This window comes from Emydura macquarii, unplaced genomic scaffold (assembly GCF_026122565.2).
Source record: "Emydura macquarii macquarii isolate MOO-44397 ecotype Brisbane River unplaced genomic scaffold, CSIRO-AGI_Emac_v2 contig_3080, whole genome shotgun sequence".
NCBI classification, from domain to species: domain Eukaryota; kingdom Metazoa; phylum Chordata; order Testudines; family Chelidae; genus Emydura; species Emydura macquarii.
In genome coordinates, this window is record NW_027133217.1 from 3,663,153 (window position 1) to 3,681,617 (window position 18,465).

An 18,465-nucleotide genomic window follows, 5' to 3' on the forward strand; every position below is an offset into this window, starting at 1 on the left:
TCTAATCTGTGATAATTGTGATAATATAATCTGACCTCATGTATAATAAAGGCCATATGGCTTCCCGAAATTAATTTTTGTTTGCATTAGAGCTTATATTTTAGAAAAAAACATCCAATTGTGATTTAAATATTGCCACTGATGGAGAATCCAACACAGCCCTGGTAAGATGTTCCAATGGCTAATTACCCTCACTATGAAAAAATTTACACCTTATTCATTATTTACTATGTGTATTATCGTAGCTCTTAGAAGCCCAATTTCCAGTCTAAATTTGTTTGGGTTCAGCTTCCAGCCTTTGGATCTTGTTATACCTTTGTCTACTAGATTGTCCATTATCAAATTTCCATTCCTCATGCAAGCACTTTAAGACTGATTTAAGGAGCCCTTTAATCTTCTTTGTTAAACGAAACAAACTGAGTTCCTCGAATCTATCACTATTAAGGTATATTTTCCAATCTTTTAATCGTTTTTGTGGTTCTTCTCTAAACTCTCTCCAATTTATCAACATCTTTTTTGAATTGTTGACACTAGGACTGCATGCAGTATTCCAGTGGCAGTTGCACAAGTGCCAAATATTGAAGTAGTTTAACCTCACTACTTCTGGTCACAATTCCTATTTACACATTCAAGGATCACATTAGCCCTTGGCCACAGTATTACAGCACAAGCTCATGTTTGGCTGATTATCCACAATGACCCCAAAGCCTTTTTTCAGAGTCACTGCCTCCCAGAACAGTCCCCCATTCTTTAAGTAGGGCCTACATTTTTTGTTCCCAGATGTATACATTTACATTTGGATGTATTAAAACACATATTTTGTGAATTCCAGACACAACACTTCAAATACTTGAAGCCAGTCTACCCTGGCACTTACATAGATATTAAAAAAATAAGCATTAACTTGGCTGGTGCACACATGACCACTGATAGCTACAAATAAAGTCTGACATCAGAATTTCATACCTGTTTGACCTTGGTGGAGGGGAGACAAAAGACCAAAACATTAATCTACAAAAAAAAAAATCTATTCATTCAAATATCATAATTTCCACTGCATCACAGGTTTGAGAATAGCACTTCACAGAAATGCAAGACAATACACAGTCCCTGTTCTGAAGGGCTTATAACTTAAGTAAAAGCAAAATAAAAATGTTAAATTGACAAAAACCATCAAAATGAAGGTTGAGACATTATAGTTGAGACTAAAAATTTTATATACTTTTAAATTATTATGAACTGCTGGGGAATGTATTTCAGAGTCTGGGTTTGGCGTTTTTTTAAGAGCAAATTTATTAATAACACACAGACACGCCTCATCCCAAAATAGTATGCCAAACCCCCTGCTAGCTCTGCACAAGTAAGTAAACATAACTGTGCTTCATCAATGAGGGCAGTGAAAAAATCAGTCAAGACAAGCCAGCAAGTTCTACTGCACAAGGATCACAGGGGGAAAAAAATGCATGCCTGATGCAAAAGATATCAAACAGCAGAGAACACACCATACTCCCACTTTCCATATATAGTAGGTTCAAGCCTCCACCTATAATCCTGTCTAGCAACTTGGTTGGCTCAAGATTTACAAATACTTTAGCTGAACAGTAATGGCCATGGTTGATCAAAACACTGAAAATACCAATAAAGCTACTGAAAGGGCTTGTCTAGCAGCTTTTGTACTGATTTATATCAGGAAATAAACATTCAGTTCAATCGATCCAACCCCCTAGTATTGATGCAGTCATACCAGTATAAGTAGAGCCCTGCGTGGATACAAAATTCCATGATCCACAAACATGGTCTGTGGATAGCCACATCCGCAGATATCTGCAGATTTGGAGCGCTCTAAGTATGAATGATCATATTAGCATAACAACTAGTGCAGCTCTCTGTTGTGGATTCAACTAAATTGGTACAAAAACTGTGTATAGACAAGGATTTAAGTGTTATCAATGATCCTTAGATTTTCCTTGTTTTTTTCATCATTAGAGATAACAGGGAATGAGAACAGCTTTCCCCTTTTCCAATTGCAATACTTCAAGACTGAATGTGAAGGATAAAATGCATTTAATTTTTATTTCAAGAGCAGTAAAAGCCATTTTATTCCCCTCAGCATTCTCTTAACATCAGAAGTTTCAGCACAAATGACTCCTGCTTTCTTGTACTGGAGTTCAAGTTTTTGTACTTGTTTACTTCACAACTCTCGTCTGACATCCCTCTGTTCAGAAATGTCACTATTTTTCTTTAGTCCACCACCTCTCACATTCTTTCACATCTCACTATAACCACTTAACAGATTCCTGACAGGAACATGTATGAGAGAGTTGGGGAAAGGAAGATGATTCTTCATTTTCACATATCTATATTTACCACCTAAAGACAAGTCATAGACCTAATTTATACTGTTTTGCAATATAAATAAAAAGCATTAAGGTAGCCTCTTGTCCTCGAAACTGCATAACAACCATGAACAATCAGTTCTTCATAAAATAAATTTTAATATTTATCTATGCCCAAGTGATTTTAGAAATAATTCAGAATTTAGGCGGTCCAATCACCACTAAGTCCATTTCTATACTAGGAGCACTTTGGTGTAGTATACCACTATTCCTGTACTGGTAAAATGCTCCAAGCTTAGACAGGCAAAGCTGCACTTTTACTGGTATGGCTTATTCTACTCCCAGCTTCCCTGAGCAAAACAAGCTATCCCAATAAAACTGCAGTTTTTGGCCAGTTTCTGCTGGCACAGCGATGTCAGCCAGGGATCACACCTCACCACTTCCCAGATGAACAGAGCTAGGCCAGCAGAAATCTGTAGGGTAAATATGGCCTGAGAGACACTTTTCAACTTGTGGCAATAGATAACTTCCCTCAATTACACTTTCAATAAGATGGCAAGATACACCCCCAGACAGCCCTGGTACAGCGCTGATGGGCTGAAGAAAGGGCAGGAGGGGAATCATATTGTGGCGGCAGCAGCTTCAGTCGGGGAATTGAAGCCCCACAATGAGCCAGCTGGATTTTTAATTTTTCTTTCCAGGTGTGCAAACAACACCCACTTTAAGCTCTGACCCGTGAAGGTTTGGGCATGAGCTAGTGGGCATTAAGGCAAGGATAGCAAGGCTGGGTGGACGACTGGCAGGACCCCAAGCGGTAGGCAGTGAATTGGGTTACTAACAGTTGCCTCCACCAGCAGCCCCCATCAACAGCTGGATACCACGGTGATGGGCACCTCAGAGAGGAACCCCGGGGGGGTGGGGAGAGCAAGGCGAGGCAGGGAGTGTGTGGGGGTCCTTCCTCCGCCCCCACTGGACAGCGGAGAAACTGCCCCAACAGGTAAAGGGGGCACAGCCAGAGATGTGGGGGGCACTCACAGCCGCCCCAGTAGAGAGGGGGAGCGCAGCACCCCCCGTCGGAAGAAGCGCCCCCATAGAGAAGCAGGGAACACCCCGTCCCCAGCCAGATGGGGGAGGGGAGAACACGAAGTGGCCTGCAGCGCCGCACACCGGAGAACAAGGCACAGTTCGGCACAGGCGAGAGGCTCGGATCCCTTCCCTTCCCGGGGGGGGGCGAGCCTCACCTCCGGCCAAGAGGCCCGCGCGAAGGGGGGAGCCAGCGGCTCGGCGCTGGTAGCCACCATTTTATCCGGAGACCACGCTACCGCCCCTGTCCCCACCAGGCCTTCACCCGGGCGCGAGATGGTGGCGCCCGCCGCGTCCACGTCACCCACTGACAGGTGGCTCCCCAACCGCCACCCCCGCCCAGCCTTTGGGCGCGAGGGGACAGGCGGCGCGCGCGGAGCAGCCAACCGCCTTCGGCCTCCTCCCGCCCTTCTTTCCCGCCCAACCCAGTCCCTCCGCCTCCGGGGCCAGTGCAGTGACAGCTAGCAGAGCGGCGTGAAGGGCGCGCGCGCGGCAAGGGCAAGGAAGAGATCTCGTTCACAGCCATACGGGGGAATAGGAATGGGGGTCGCTGCCTATGGTACGGGCCTAGAGGACAAACCACGGTTAAAACGAAGGCACTAAGGCAGCCGTGGGACAAACCATTTCAGAACAGAGCGGGTGGGGATTGGGTGCAAACCATTTGGGGCTGGGAAGAAAGAGGGTGGGAGACGCTAGGGCAAACCATTTCAGGGTTAGAAAGGTGGGGCGAAACCATTTCAGGGTGAGACGTGAGCATGGGGGGGGGGGTTGGGGCAAACCATTGCAGGGCTGGATAGGAAGGTGGGGGGGGTTGGGGCAAACCATTGCAGGACTGAGTAGGAAGGTTGGGAGGGGAGAGATAGGGCAAAAAAATTGTATGCACAGAGTTGGTAAAGTTGAGGATTAGTGTAACGCTTTGTGTTATTCACTGGGCACCATCTGTGTGCTCAGAACCGTTCAGCATGTCCTGGAAAATGGAGTCTGAGCCAGCTTGTATAAATGTGAGGCCCTGGCTAATAGCCCAGATATCTACCCAAGAAGTGTGTCATTACTGAGTACCTGTTAATATCTGTGCGTGGAGGCGCTAAGGGCAGTAGAAGTGTTACCTGATTAAGGACTGGAGGATTTGAACCTCCAACTCTTTCAAGAGCAACTGCTGCCCAGAGCCTGTTTATTTTCCTTTCCTGCCTGCAGTGGCCTTGACACACCTCAGAAGACTCAATTTTTTTTTCTCAACTTTAAAATGTGGAATTTCCTTGGTGTTTGGTTAATTTAAATATTCTCTTGTGAGCGCTGCCACTCAGTCACTGTGGTGTTGTGTTTAAGAGCTGTCCAGAAGTAATTTGCCTTTGAACAGTGTTGCCAATTCTTGTGATTTTGTCATGAGTCTCATAATTATTGTTTTCCTTAAAGCCCCACCTCCTGGAGTCAAGTGGATGTGTGATGATTTCACCCTTCAATCTTAAAGAAAAAAGTAAGTTTCTGGCCCTCGTGGCTGTGGTGAAAGCTTCAAAATGTGACCCCAAGTGCACCCTAAGGGCTCAAAAAGCAGAAGGCAAATAAAAAGAACACCAAATCTATTATTTTTACATAATTTGTTATTTTTAAGCCAGTTTCATGATTTTTGGTGAGCCTGACTCATGATTTTTGAACATGTGAGGTTGGCAATACTGTGAAAGCGACTTGAAAGTATCAGTTTCATTCCTGTTTAATGTCAGTTTCTAGTCTATTATTGGTAGTCTGGTCCCAAGAGCCCCAGGCCTGGGCAGTATAAATTCACAGGGCCTTGCCCTAGCCTAGTAGGATGTTTCCAAAAGTGAAAAAATCTGTTGACTATATCATCCAGGAATATCTGGGCATGAACATTATTAGTAGCACCTGTCCTCCAAAGATATCTGGGAAATTAAACTTCCCCATCACTCAATTCCCAATAGTATTTATTTAATTAAAAATAGTAGAAGTCTCTATCCATATCCAGATGGGATCCTAGGGGTCTGTAGCAGATCCCAAGCACTATCCCAGTGGAGTCTTTGTTAATTATTTTCCCCATGGATGTGCTAGAGTTTAACATTTGCCAGACTTTAACAGGCAAAACAACATATTTTTCCCTAGCATCATTATTAGAAATGGCTGAACTGTTTTGGCTGGAATTTCCTGAAAACACGTAGTCCATACTCTTGGCCACAGAAACCTGGCATGGAAAAGTTATAAGCAAGTGAAAACAGAGTCTTATAATGGAAAGTGTTGGTCAAAACTTAATAATAGATGGTCCTATCAGCCCTTCTTATAATAATGTGTTTTAGTGGCAGTATGCTTCCAGTGATATCTTTTTCTCTCTGTAGTGGTTGTTTTTCTTAATTTCTGCTGAGATTAGTCATTGAAAGACCTACTGAGAGAACTTCAAACATTTTAGTTCATATGAAAAACAGTGGGGAGGAAAAAGTTCACTGGTTATTTACCATTTTGGACTAATTCAAGTAGAATTTGATTAAATTAAATTCTATATCATGCCTCCGCAGAGTAATAGATTTCTCTATTTCATCTCAGTCACTCTAATAATTTCTCTTAAAATGAATTAGATGTACTCTACTACTGACCACTTGAAAGGTATATTTCAATGCAGCTCATAACAAGCAAAGCCATTTTTTCTAACTTTGATGCCTAACTGGGAGTGTGTAAGTGCATACATAAGCATCTAACTAAAAGCAATTTGATTTTCGGAGATGCTGAACACACACAGCTCCCTTTGATATCGGTGGGCACTGCTTAACACTTCTGACAATCAAGCCATTTTCATTTAGGTGCGTACATTATGTGTTTAGGGGTCTTATTTTAAGCACCCAAATTTGAAAATTATGATCCATGTTTATAAATAAAAAAAAAAAAAATCCAGCCCTTAGTAACATAAAAGCCTTTCAAATATTAGGAGGCAATAAGAAATTCATGTGTGTAGCTGAAAAGATAGATATGGCTCCCATGAAAAGAAGAAACTGTTTATTCATGCTGCATATACAGTAGTACAATATAACTATTCTGAGAAGAGCTTGCGCAATTGATGGTGGAGGGAAAAGCTTTTCTTGACAAATCAGCATAAACATGTTCTACACATTGTCTCTTTTTTTCATATACATTTCACTTCACAGTAATGGCTACAGCAAGACAATGACAAAATGAAATGCCCTTTGGACAATTGTTATTTCAAACAAATATTAAACAGGGCTTGGATCCCTTCCAGACCGACTCATTCATCTCCCCACACTCCTCACTTCTGAGTGCACATTGATTGATTTATTTTGTAAAAATAAGTACACCTTCTGTCAATTAGGTTAGCCTTAGAGGAGGTCCGCAGTAGGCTTTCGGGGGAGGGGAGGAGGAAGAGGTGTAAAGATGGAAAAAGCAGCAGTGGCCAACATGATGTAGCAGCAGCCAAAAGGAGCCCTGAAGTATTGGGTGCAGGTTTGAGCATCCAGGACGTAGGGTGGCTAGAGAAACCCTCAGTAAGAGCCAGCAGCAGGGACTAACCAGAAGGCCTGGGGGGGGAGTGGGAGGACGGACACATGAAATTGTTGGGAGGATGGGGACAGCAGTGAATCAGCCAGGAAAGTGAGGACCTGGAGCAACCCCCTAGTCAAGGGCAAAAAGGTTAGGCAGCTGGGAAGAACAGGACATGGAGTGTGGGTGGCAAACAGGTCTCAGATTCATAGGGCCTTGCACAGGCTCTAGTCAGCATTTTCTTCTTCACTCCTTGAAGGAGGCAAAATTGTTACTCCCTCCTCCTGCATATCCATGGCACTGTCGCCCAACCCCTAGAGCTCCAGAGAGAGCTCTCTATGGGCCTGAGATTCATGTTAGCAGAGAAGGAGTGGACATCTCACCTTGGGCCAGGAGACATGTCCTTCACTGGCTCTGTAGAGATTATGTGGAAACAGTTATGCCTCCTGAGGATTTTTGGCATTTTTTTTTTTTCAAAGAATCACAAGGCCCATGGTCCTAACATTTTTTATGTGTTCTTAGTACTTTTATTTAGGCTTGTCTACACACAAAATTTGTATTCTTTTAACTATGCCAGTATATTTAAAGTGGAATAACCTTAGCATGGATACACTTAGGAGTGGTCTGCACTAGAAAGTTGTACTGGCAAAACTTTCCTTCAGTCAGCACAGCCTTGCATACGTCCACACTCAGGCCTCATCTACACTACAAAGTTAGGTCAGCTTAACTACATCACTCAGGGCTACGAAAAATTTCATGTCCTGTACAATATAATGAAGCCACCCTAAACCCCAGTGTAGATACTGCTAGGTCACCGGAAGAATTCTTCTGGCAAACCTAGCTACCGCCTCTCAGAGAGGTGGATTTACTACTGTGATAGATGGTTGCAGTTGCAAGTGCCTAAAACTACAGTGGCAGTGCCACTGTAGCGTTTGTAGCATAGACATACCCTCAGTTGTGAGTTCTGCCAACAAAACCTTCAACTTTTGCTGGCAAAGTTAAACCAGTTATACTGATATAAAGTTGCTTATATCAATATAGTTTATACCCGTAAGGGACAGCAAAGGCATCTTTACACCAGTAAAACTATGTGCAGAATAGGGGTTGTATCGGCGTAACTATTTCAATAAAACATCACACCCTCACATGAAATAGTGATACTGGTACAAAAACTGTGCATAGACCAAGCCTTTATTACCAGTACCCTGGCGGTGGCACGGCAGCTCTGGGTATATTGATCATTGTACTCCCTCTGCTGACCTTGCAGCAGTACAGTACATACTGATATTATACATTGCTTGCCTAGGTGGTCGAATATTAAAAGCTAAATTCTTATTTCAAATCCAGAGAACAATTTATTCCTCTTCCTTTAGAGAGAGTTAACAGTAATGACAAAAAATTCTCCTCAATCAGCAGTTTAGGGACTGGACAGAAAGCCTGATGGAAAGAACATTCACAGTGAATACTTTAACTAGAGTGTGGCAAAAACACATGCTATTGAAAGAAATGGCTGGCACACTCCTGCTAAAAAGCCTGCAATACCACAGAAGTAATCCTGACATAAAAACATTTGACACATACGGTGATAAAATTCCCATTTCCACCTTCCCTGTCAGCATTTCAAAATATGCAACACCATATTCAGAATAAGTTTTGATCCATGCAATGGAGGGCAGACTTAAATACTCAGCAGCACCCAGATCAACACTGGCACCACCCAAATAAACACAGGGCACCCTCACATAGGATAGGGACTGGACTCCTTAGTAGCCCCACTGGACGCCTTAATATTCCTCACCCAGTCCAACCCTCCTCCCTCTGTCCCAGACAGAATATTCAAGCTATATGGAACCATCCACTACATCTTGAGAGGAAACCAAAAAGGCTCAGCAAAGCTCCCAGACACACAGTGGGGGAGCAGTGTATCTCTGACAGGCTCCTTTATGATCCCAGAGCCCATGGAAGTCCCTCTCTGCATAGCTGCATGACTTTGATTTTGGGTGAGCTAACCAGCTGGTGGAAACCAGTATAGAGATCTCCTCTGTACCATGCAAAGTCCAATGGGACTGATATAACCAGCAATAATTGGCTCTTTCAGAGAAGAAAGTAATGTACAGGTGGCAGAGGGAGAGAGTGAGCCATAAGAGTGCTGTGGCTGGATCAAGGATCAGCACAGCCCAAGTTTCCCTAACCTCCCTCCCCATCCACCTCTTTCTTAGGGGGAGCGTGCAGCAGGAATTCCACCAGGTGAACTTTACAGAGTTTGCTGAATATTTCTCTCCCTTCTATGGGCTTCTCCACTTAGCTTTTGTTTGGTCAGTAACTTGCTGATGCATCAGGTTCCTTCTGACTGCCCAGCTCCCAAGGATCCTTCTGTAATACACCTAGCTCAAGTGCTGCAAAGGCCAAAGGAAAATATAACGTAAGGGAGCTTATTTCCCACGCCTATGAGACAAAATTCATTAAGACAGACAGACGTACCACAGAGGATTCCTCATTTATTTGTTGGTAGTTTTTGGCCACCAATTAGGTACAGATGCAGTAAGATTCACACTAGTGTCTCCTGGTAAATTGATATGAAGTGGCTCATTTATGTTAGCTAATCGCAGCAAGGCTATGCCAAGTTCATCTCCACCAGCCCGGTACTTTCCAGCTGACTTTCCCGATTCAGTTAAGATTGCAGCCCCCTCAGGAATGCTTCCCAATGGCAGAGGAGCTGAAAGCTGCACTGGCAACAGGCGTTTGCGGATGACACCCGTGTGGTGGGTCCTAGCTGTTAACTCCTGTCCAATATAACAGCCTTTGGTAAAACTGATGCCATTCATGTAGGCCAGATTGGATTCCAGTGGTAAGGCTACTCCTGGAGGGATGTCTTTTACACCTTCGGCTATTCCTGGGGAGAAAAGAAGAGAAAGTGGTAAGTTTTGTGGGGCTCTTCCAACATACAGTACTTTTAGCATCTATCTTGCTCTCTGCAACCTAATTTTTTTTTTTAAAAGAGTAGAAATAGTTGGAAGTTATTGGCCTTTCAGTACTTTGGTTGGAGGCCCAAGGTGAAATCACTAGTCATAAATGAGCAAGGTTAGCAAAGGCTGATTTAAAAGGTGAACCAAAAATCTGTAGTATAACCTAATCTAATGATGTTTTAAGCACTTCAAGAGCACACTATTGAAATGGAGGGCATTCAAAGACAGGCAGGAGTAGGCTCAAATGAACACATTTTCATTTAATACGAAGGGCCATATCCAGCTCACCTTAATCACATAAGTGGGTCAATTAAGAGTTATTTTCGGTCAAAAGCTATGTAACAAACCCATAGGTTAGTCAAATGAAAATACATCTTCAGCAACCAGCCCAATTATACTTTTTATCTTATAAGTCAGCGCATACAGGGAAATAAAAGCCATCCAAGTATTTAACAGTTTTATGGAAATATTAATATTTTATTATTTTTGACTATAAATTCGGATGTAGGATTAATGAAGGAAATACTCAGTGTGGATCCATTAAAAACTATGCACCCATCTCCATCATGACCATAGATTCATTATACTGTAGGAGATCAGACTCTAATATATTATACACTTAAGGTAAAAATATAGTTTGATTGAAGCATTTCCTGTTATCCACTAGTAACTGATTTTCAAAGGGAGTGTCAGGTGCTCAGCACCTCTGAAAATTAGACCATAAGTCCTCTTCTCTATTTTTTAAACCTAGAACTATGGTTTAACTAAGACCCTGTCTACACTTACCTCCGAGATTTGGTGGCAGTTGACAGGAGTTACGCAAACCACACAAAAAACTTGCATAACTCCCATCGACTTCTCTGCTTCTCTTCTGCGCGCCATCTTCATTGCACTGTGCCGACGGAAACCCGTGTTCCCGTCCACACAGCACTATGCCACTTGTGAAGGTGGTCTTAGTACGTCGATTTCTGGATCAACTGAGCGGGTCTTCACTGACCGCTCAGTCGATCCAGAGAAATCGATCTGACAGTGGTGACTTTGCCGCTGTCAGTGTAGCCGTAGCCTTAGACAGTTAGGCAGAGAGGGAGAATCCACCACTTTGCTTGGTACTTCGTTCCAAAGGTTAACCACCCTCACTATGAAGTTTGTGTCTTATCTTCAGTTTGAATTTGTCTGGCTACAGCTTCCAGCCATTGGTTCTTGTTATGCCTTTCCCCACTAGACTAAAGAACCCTTCAGTACCTGACATTTCCTCCCAATGAAGATACTTATACACTAATCAAGTCCCCTCTCCATCTTCTTTTGATAAACTAAACAGATTAAGCTTTAAGTCTCTTGCTATAAGACATTTTCTCCAGCTCTCAAATCAAGTTTATGGCTCTTTTATGTACCCACCCTAGTTTTTCAAAATCTTTTTCAATATGTTGACAACAGTATTCCCATATTGGTCTCACCAGTGCCAGATACGGAGGCAAAATAACCCCCCACTCCTGCCCACTATTCCCCTTCATAACCAAGGATCACATTAGCCCTTTTGCTAGTGTCGAATTGGGAGCTCATGTTAACTCACTCATCTACCATGACTCCTGGAGTCACTGCTTTCCAGGATACAGTGCCCCATTTTGTAAATATGGCCTACATTTCCTGTTCCTAGATGCGTGATTTTATATTTAGCTGTTTTTAAAATGCTTTTTGTTTGAAAGTGCCCAGCTTACCAAGCACTCCAGATTCTGTATGACTGCACCGTCCTCATCATTATTAATCTCTGCCAATCCTTGTGTCATCCACAAATTTTATCAGAAGTAATTTTATATTTACTTCCAGATCATTGATAAAAGGGCAGAATAACATTGGGCCTAGTACTAATCCCTTCAGAACACCCCGAGGACAACCCCATTTAGTGATGATTCCTCATTGACAAATACTTTGAAATCGGTCAGTTGGCTGGGTCTTAAGCCATTTAATTAGTGCTTTACTGATATTGTATACCTCTTATTGTTGTAAATAAGAATATCATGCAATACTAAGTCAATTACCTCACAAAAGGCAACCACACTTGTAATCTCATCAAAGAATGAAATCAGGTTTGTTTGACAAGACCTATTTTTCATATAACCATGTTGACTGGCATTAATTATATTCCTATTCTTTTATTCTTTATCAATGGAATCCCATTTCAGATTTTCCATTAATTTGCATAGGATTTTTCAGGCTAATCAGCCTATAGTTACTCAGGTCATCTTGCTTGCCTTTTTTGAATGCTGGCACATCATCAGCACTCTGCCAGTCTTCTGGAATTTCCCTGGCATGCCAAGACTAATTAAAAATTAACATCAGTGGGACAGATCTCCTCACCCAACTCTTTTACGATCCTTGAGTGCAAGTTATCCAGGCCTGTTAATATTTACTGGATGTTTAACATCCTCCTTAATTATTAATAGAATGGAAAGTACTTCATCAGCCTCATATCATGCAAGTACATCATTCTGCTTCTTTTCAAATACAGAGAAAAATATCTATTGAACATTTCTGCCTTTTCTACATCATCATTAATCATTTTACCATCTCCATCTAGTTATGGGCCTATACCATTTCCTGGATTTATTTTGTTCCTAATATATTTAATTTTAAGTAAAATGTCCTTCTTACTGTCCTTAGCTCTGCTAGCCATATATTTTTCCTTGATGACCTTAGCTCCCCTTATCAATTTTCTGCACTTCATAACAATAAATATAAATGAGAAGTTATCTATTTCTCCTTTTTTCCATTTGTTATATATTGTTTTTTTATTTTCTAATTACTATCTTCACTTTGCCACTGAACCATGATAGATTTTTAGCCAAAATTGTCGTTTTTCCTGATTGTGGAATCATGGCTTTTTGGCCATCTAATAAATTCTTCTTAAAGAACTCTCAATCTTCATTCACATTTTTCTGTCTACATTTTCCCTCCCAATCAATTTCACTCATAATTTTCCTCACCTTTGGGAAATTAGCCTCTTTGAAGCACCAAGTATTTATATATTACTTTCCTCCCTTTGCCCATATTGAATGCAATCAGGTCCCCTAGGCACCACCAACTTCCTGTCCAATGTTTAGTTTCATCCAATACCCGAGTAGAGTCCCACTGAAGTCAACAGGGCTCTGTATGGGCACAATGGGCCACCCACACACGAGACTTCAGTATCCTTAGTTACCAACTCAAAGCAAAAACCTAATCACTTTGATCGTAAATTTCTTTATGAATCCGGTCATATATTTTTACTAAACAGGCCAAGGTCAGTATTTTTTTCCATAGCAACAGGCAAACAAACAAGGAGCACAATTAATATTCCACAAATAACTAAAATGACTCAAACCACAAAAATGTATGACCATATGGAAACCAGTAATCCTATGGGCATGCCTACAACCATTCACTTATTTAAAAACCCCAGCAGCTGGATACTATATTATAAGAACGGCCATACTGGGTCAGACCAATGGTCCATCTAGCCCAGGATCCTGTCTTCCGACAGTGGCCAATGCCAGGTGCTTCAGAGGGAATGAATAGAACCGGTAATCATCAAGTGATCCATCCTGTTGGCCATTCCCAGCCTCTGGCAAACAGCAATCCCTGCCTATCCTGGCTAATAGCCATTGATGGAACTATCCTCCACGAATTTATCTAGCTCTCTTTTGAACCCCGTTATAGTTTTGGCCTTCACAGCATCCTCTGGCCAGGTTGACTGTACACTGGTGAAGAAATACTTCCTTTAAACCTGCTGCCTATTAATTTTATTTGGTGACCCCTAGTTTTTGTGTTATGAGGAGTAAATAACACTTCCTTATTTACTTTATCCACACTAGTCATGATTTTATAGACCTCTATCATATCCCCCGAGTTGTCTCTTTTCTAAGCTGAAAAGTCCCATTCTTATTAATCTCTCCTTATATTAAAAATCTAGTTATAGTTACTAAATCAAATGTAGTCCAAAAGTATTAAAAAATAGCTATATTTATTACCATGTCAGCAAACATACTCAGACATCCAATATTTAGCATTTATAACTTCTTCTAGTGTCTTGCATTAGAGCTTGAGTATGGACTTCTCATAGTAACATACATCATCTCCTCCATTTTCCTAATTCACTAGCATATAAAATTGAAACTGGCTTTACCTTGTTTGTACCTGTGCCTATGATATTCCTCAATATTTCCTATATGACTTCCAGGGACAATTTCTAGTGGATTTTCCTCTTTGCTTGTAATCAGTCTCCAACCCATGACTTCTGCTCTGGGATCAGGAGTTAAAATCAAAGTTTTGTCTGCACATTTATCAAAGATACTGGAAATGTCTCCAGACTGTTCCCCTGGGATGACTGCCCACAAAGCAAGGTCAAGGCAGGGAGCTATGTTTACTTTCCTCCGGATCTTGTACAATTTCAAATGCTTTTGAACAGAGTCCAGCACTGTGTAGTCACACTCCAGCAGGATATTTGGCTCCTCTTCTTGACTTTCATGAAGTCTGAAAAAGTAACGCATACAAGCTTAATAGAAACAGAAGAAGTAGTTTCACCAGAGCCCTTTGCCTTAATCCTGGGCTAAATCCAATCATATGGAGAATTTACTGAATGCTACTGGTGCCGATATGGGCAGTACTCAATCTTTTGGACAACTATGAAATGTTTACACCATATTTTTTCTGTTATAAAAAAATAAAACCAAAGAAATCAAACAAAATTGCAAAATTATATAGGAATGGAAATCTAGACTTAGATTCACTAAGTCCCATCAAACCTATCCAACCTTGTCTATTATTGCAAGGTCAACTCATGCCTTCAGTCCGTCAGTGATGCCAGTCTCGAGCACCCAATTTTCCACTGCTCTGACAAATGTTGTGCTTTCTCCCATGCTTGCCCCCCTTCAATGAGTGGGAAAAGACTCGCAGTTCCAGTGCCAAAAAGACATCATTTTACCCTCCTTGAAGTCCCTCCTCAAGACTCACTTTTTCCATAATGCGTAGATTAAAGTGTAATCTGATAACAGCTAGGAAGGTGAAGCCTGTGATTATTACTACTGAATAGCTAAGAATTGCACACATTCTACTATATTAGTTACCCTGTTTCCCCTACCATGATCTGTTTGTTCATCTCATCCACTTGTTATGGGCAGCAATTGTATCTTTTTGTAGTGCCTAGCACAACAGGGCCATTCATGCACTACCACAATATAAATGTTAAGTAATAATAATAACTGAGCTGAGAATATCCAAGGGCCCAATTCTTCACTGTTTTGAACCTTGTATTGTCATTTACAATTATGTAAAGAGGTTGTGAAATGTTGCCATTCTACTTTGGTAGCAGTTTAAACCAAGTTTGCAGAGATGTAAATGACTGCATAAGGTAGTGGAAAAATCAGAGCCAGTATGTTATCATAGAACATTTTTAGAGTGGGTGCTTCAGTATATAGTGAGGGATACATTAGAAACAGGCACATTATTATTACTTATTTACATTGTGGTAATGCCTAGAGACCCCAACCGGCAATCAAGAGTCCATTGTGCTGGCCACTATTTACACATGTAATAAAAAAAGACTGCATGAGCCATTTTTGGGGGGTGGGGGAATGAGGTTATTGTACGCAAAATGGGAAATAAACAAAAATTTCTAAATAGGAATTACCTCTGAAGAACAAAAGTGAAGGGAGAGCAAGACAATACAAATTCATTTAAAGGTGGAAAGCTGAGACTTTTTATCCACTCTTTTTTTTTATGAACAGGAAATGCTAAATTAATGCATGTTGTAGGACAAAACATGTTGACATGGCCCTGAACCTGCAAAGACTTACACATGTGCTTGACTTTACATACTGTGAGTAGTCCCACTGATTTCAGTAATGCAAATGCATAAAGTTGAGCACATACATAGGCCTTTGCAAGATCAGGTCCTGTAACATTAGCTACGCCTAGTTGGCATTAAAAGGATACCACCATTTTTCACCAGGATTTTTTCCCCCATCAGTTATTCATCATAAGCCATCATTTGTAAACATGAAACAAAGGCATCTGTCTCTCCATGGCATGGGCCAGCAAGTTTATTATTGTAGGGTTGCTTTACTTTGTAACAGGCTTATGACTTTATTTACCTTTTATAAAAAATCATGCCAAATAATTTAAGAAACAAGGCCCCAAATGAGCAAGGCACTTCAAGGGGTCTTGAGAACCTGCTTAAGGGCTCTGCAGGATCAGGGCTTAAATTAATTTTGCATGCATCAAATTGGGCCAGGTTACACAAGGAGTTCCCCCACGTCCATATATGACTTCACAGCAAGGAAATGCAGCAGCTCCCACAGCAACAGTGGTACCGAGTCTCCAGCCAGGGCATCGGGGCCAGTGGGTACTCCTGCACAACCACGGCTGACAAAGACACCCCGCCGCAATGGTCCCTTCCAAATCTCCCCCTCGCCCTTGCATTGGTCTCACCTGTAAAGGAGGATATCATAAAGGCATCGGCCCTGCACATTGAGCACATGCGCGTACTGAGCGCGGGGCGGGGCCGCGCTCTGAGGCGAGGGAGCCCCGCCCGCCGGGGGACTGGCTGCCTCCCCACCCCCCATCAGCTGAGCTACGTCATTGGTGAGCAGCCCCTGTAAGAAGGCGGCCGCCTCGGGCCCCTGCACGCGCAGAAGCGCGCGGCTCAGCGGGAACCACCGAACAGCCGCGGGTGGGGGAGGGGCGTCGCCGCTGCCGCCGCCGCCGCCGCTCAACCGCCTCGTCCCTCCACTCCCCCTTGTCCACAGGCAGCCACGGCGGGATAAGCCCCGCAGCGCCGCGCCCACCCTCACCAACATGGCGACCCGAGAGAGACGGAGCCCGTCAGAGGGAACCGACGGGAGCAAGCGCTGTCGCCGCCGCCATCTTGTGTGTGTCGGGGGGGAGCCAGAGCGACTCCGAGGCGGAGTGCGAGAGGGGGAGGGGTAACGAAACGTCCTCCCCTCCCGTGGCTGTTGCTGCGCGGGCCAACTGCCACGGCTGAGCTCTTAACCCCGCCTCTCCCGAGCTAGCCACGCCCTCTGCCCCCCCCACAGCCCCGCAGCCTGTGGGGGAGGGGAAAGGGCCTCCTACCACCCTCGCCCTGCTGCCCTCTGGGCCCTGGGGCACCTGCGGGCTCCCTCTTGGCACCCTCTGGCTGCCAGAGCCTTGGTGCCCCCCCTGTTACCCAGCTGCTGACCCCCACCCAGTGCAGCAACCTCCCGCCCGGGTAGCAGCTTCAGGTGCCACCCACAGCTGCTTCCCCATCACGGGGGCCGCTGCCTCCCTGAGAGCGGCAGGTGGCCTCAGGAGAGCCATCCGGGACAGGCAGACAGACAGACAGACGGCGGGCCGTAGCCCGCAAAGCGCTTTGCAAAGGAGAGCAGTACAGTATTGCCATGTTAGAGGTGGGGAAACTGAGGCACAAAGCAGGGCAACTTACCCAAGGTTACCCAGTGACAGAACTGGGACTAGAACCCCGGTCTCCTGAGTCCCGGCCTAGTGCTCAAGTTATGGTTCAAGCCATGGTTATAAAACTTTGCACCTGGGCCCTACGTAGCCTGAAGGAAGAGCAGAGGCTTGGCTTTGCTTGAATACGCTTAGGTTTGACGAAGTCTGGATTAAGTTGCAATGCTCATCTTGAGTAAACTCAATTGTGGCATATATGCACTATGTAAAGTCATCTTTTGACTAAAACACCTGGGATCATCTGCTCATGCCATCCTCCTGATCTCTGGGACTTTATCCCATTTGGTAGGGCTGAGAAGAGGAGGATGTGTTTTGAACCTGGAGATTTTTGGGGATTGTTTGTTCAATATGTTTCTACATATCTGCTAAGGAACTCGGGCAATGATTGCATTGCTATTAACTCTAGAGAGAGGCTATATAGTTGGTGGGATCACTTAAGACCTAAATTATTATTCTGCTGCAGTCAGGGAATTGTAGATAAGGTCCATTTTATATGTCGTAGTGCATGTCTGGAACTGGGTACATCATCTCTAAAGAAGCAAAAGGAAGTGCCTCCACTGAAATCAATTTAATATTTGTGCTATGATTCCTTTGCAGCCTGGTCCTCTCCCTGCTTGTCTGTTTCCATTGTCCCTCTGGTCCTTTAATGCATTACTGCTTCTTTTCCAGACCTCTTTGCTGTTCCTTTAGTCATTGGAGCAGGTACATACACATCTCCCTAAGCACCCAGTGGTGTGTACAAAGGAAAATGCTGCTATTCAAAGGGTTAGGGTTTTCCAACTCTTTTCACTGCTCCTTAGCTCTCTGCTGCTTCTTCAGTTCAATGCTCCCCACTGTTCTTTTAAACTTCTCTTCCTTATGTGCTCCCTCAGCCTTATCTAATTCTCTTTTGATTCTGCTTCCTGACTTTCTGCTTTTTCCTGCTCTGCCGGTTGCCTTCCTGGATGCCTGACTCTTCATGCTAGTTCCCCAGCATTTCCCAAGCTTTCTGCAGCACTCTGTGCTTTTCGCTACTTGCTCATGCCTAAATGAAAACTGAGGAGAAACATTATCAACAGCTTCTTTGCTAACACAGTGTGGCATTTAATGGTAATGTAAAGAATGTTTAC

General features: G+C 43.3%; 2 protein-coding genes across 2 annotated transcripts in view; both read right to left on the reverse strand.

The window, feature by feature from the left end:
• LOC137141563 (meiosis-specific coiled-coil domain-containing protein MEIOC-like) overlaps positions 1-3,829 on the reverse strand; it is a 62,236-nt gene extending 58,407 nt beyond the window's left edge. The window contains exon 1 of the mRNA XM_067530499.1: positions 3,578-3,829. Coding sequence (XP_067386600.1) covers positions 3,578-3,637 — 60 coding nt within the window. The 5' untranslated portion in view covers positions 3,638-3,829. The remainder of the gene's footprint in view (positions 1-3,577) is intronic.
• Positions 3,830-6,396: 2,567 nt separating this feature from the next.
• IBA57 (iron-sulfur cluster assembly factor IBA57) lies at positions 6,397-17,086 on the reverse strand. The gene is made up of 3 exons (XM_067530503.1): positions 16,340-17,086; positions 14,037-14,383; positions 6,397-9,804 (listed from the first exon to the last, which is right to left on the reverse strand). The coding sequence occupies exons 1-3, from the start codon at positions 16,705-16,707 to the stop codon at positions 9,410-9,412; spliced, it is 1,110 nt and encodes a 369-aa protein (XP_067386604.1). The 5' UTR covers positions 16,708-17,086; the 3' UTR covers positions 6,397-9,409.
• Between the last annotated feature and the right edge of the window lie 1,379 nt (positions 17,087-18,465).

Coding starts and splice junctions, on each gene's coding strand:
- IBA57 (XM_067530503.1), bottom strand. CDS start 16,707: ATGTTGGTGAGGGTGGGCGCGGCGCTGCGGGGCTTATCCCGCCGTGGC. Junction 14,384..16,339: donor TATGATATCCTCCTTTACAG/GTGAGACCAATG, acceptor TTACTTTTTCAG/ACTTCATGAAAGTCAAGAAG. Junction 9,805..14,036: donor TAGGCACAGGTACAAACAAG/GTAAAGCCAGTT, acceptor TTTTCTCCCCAG/GAATAGCCGAAGGTGTAAAA.